This window comes from Atta colombica, unplaced genomic scaffold, assembly GCF_001594045.1.
Source record: "Atta colombica isolate Treedump-2 unplaced genomic scaffold, Acol1.0 scaffold155, whole genome shotgun sequence".
In the NCBI taxonomy this organism is placed as follows: domain Eukaryota; kingdom Metazoa; phylum Arthropoda; class Insecta; order Hymenoptera; family Formicidae; genus Atta; species Atta colombica.
In genome coordinates this window covers 1615460-1617087 of record NW_017259245.1, presented here as the reverse complement: position 1 = coordinate 1617087, position 1628 = coordinate 1615460, and the positions used below count along the sequence as shown (strand labels likewise).

Sequence of the window (1628 nt, the reverse complement as noted above, 5' to 3'; positions counted from 1 at the left end):
ATACACATATATACTTTAATACAATTATTTTCAAAATAAAGAAGTTGTATCATATTTTCTAAATTTTTGGAATAGAATTTCACTCTAAAGAGTGAAAATTGATCCATTGTTGAAAAAGAGAATGGCTCAATTTTCAATCTATGAAAATGGAAAATTTAACTCATCAAAGTGAGATTTACTCTAAAAGTTTTAGACACTACGCGTAAAAATATAATTATGTACAATCTGCATAGCAATATGTAATTGATGAATATTTAGCTTTAAAATTAAGTGACTGTCAAAATCTAAAATTATACCCATGTGAAATTATAGCCTTGCCGTTTTAAGGTGCGCGCCACGGTATAAGAAAACCTCCACGCAATCGATAGCATAGTCTCCGTCGATTGCATTGCTGTCTCTGTCGATTGCATTGCTGTCTCCGTCGATTGCATTGCTGTCTCATTCTTTTTCTTCTGTTTTTTATTCTTTGTCGACATGAATATGTTTAAAATTTTAAAAATTGCAGGAAACTCACTTGCAATTACGGACAAACCGCAGTAATTAAAGGATAATGTTGAACTTAATTTAATTATTGTCTTTGAATACAAGTCGCTTCTCGCAAAGAATTGTCAATAATAAATACATGTATCATTCGTTTCTAAAAACTTTGTTTTCTTTTTCTGCAATAAAAGAAGAAAAGGAAGAAAAAAAGGGGAGAAATAGAGAATAGATATATGTGTTTTGTTTTTATAAATTTTGTAAACAATCAATGACACTCGATAAATAATGAATATTTATCTTTATTTTTCTTTTACATATCTATATAATCCTCACCTTTTAAATCTTAAACTTTGATCTTATTTTTTCATATTTTAATTTATTACATATTAATGAAAATAGTTTACAATATCTGTTTAATTATTGAAAGATGATTTTACTTGTCTTTCCCTCTCTGTTTAAGTTTAAAAAATAACTTTTATTATCCTTTAACGTATAGGAATGAAGACAAAAATAATTTTGCAAATATGAAAAATATAAATATCAGCTTTATTGTAAATATGGCTTTTTTTCTCTACATAGTTCAACATACACATTTTGTGCACATAAAGAGAAAGTTCCTAATAAATTCCATCTGAAACGCAAATATATCCATCTCTCAGACACTTCTCTGTTATTATCCAGATTCATTTCGATTATTATCATTTGAGAAATGCCTCGATAGTAGCTCTGGTAGTAGTCTCTCGGGAGCGCTGTTGGTCGAAGGTTTTCGGAAGTGGCGTGCGTATTGCTGCGGCGGATAACTGGCTGCACTAGCATCGGAGAGGGTTTTACGTCAAGGTGGGTCGGTCACCTGGAGATAACTGTAAAATGTCATCGACGAATGTGTGTCAGGCATGGACTTGACGGCGCGCACGATAGTGACACCCGCTCGCTGGCTGGCTCGCGATCGTTCTATCAATTATGCCCCCGCGTTTCTGAGGTGAAGGAGAACAGCCACATCCAAGAAGCTGACCTGACGAAGCGCACGAGAAAGTATGTAAGAAGTCGATCTCCGGACTCGAAGTTTCGAGGATTCGTCGGCGCATAACTCTTTGTCGCTCGCTTCTACGCTTTCCTCCCGTCATTCTCTCTCTCTCTCTCTCTCTCTC

The 1628-nt window shown here is 34.3% G+C and overlaps 2 protein-coding genes across 2 annotated transcripts in view; one reads left to right on the top strand and one right to left on the bottom strand.

The window, feature by feature from the left end:
* LOC108685560 (L-threonine dehydratase catabolic TdcB-like) overlaps nucleotides 1-1375 on the bottom strand; it is a 4592-nt gene extending 3217 nt beyond the window's left edge. The window contains exons 1-2 of the mRNA XM_018190411.1: nucleotides 1331-1375; nucleotides 297-452 (exon numbers count right to left, since the gene is read on the bottom strand). Of these exons, the coding sequence (XP_018045900.1) occupies nucleotides 297-452; nucleotides 1331-1375 (201 nt within the window). The remainder of the gene's footprint in view (nucleotides 1-296; nucleotides 453-1330) is intronic.
* LOC108685603 (serine/threonine-protein kinase D3) overlaps nucleotides 1228-1628 on the top strand; it is a 5544-nt gene continuing 5143 nt past the window's right edge. The window contains exon 1 of the mRNA XM_018190471.1: nucleotides 1228-1512. The gene's annotated coding sequence lies outside the window, so the exon portion shown is untranslated. The remainder of the gene's footprint in view (nucleotides 1513-1628) is intronic.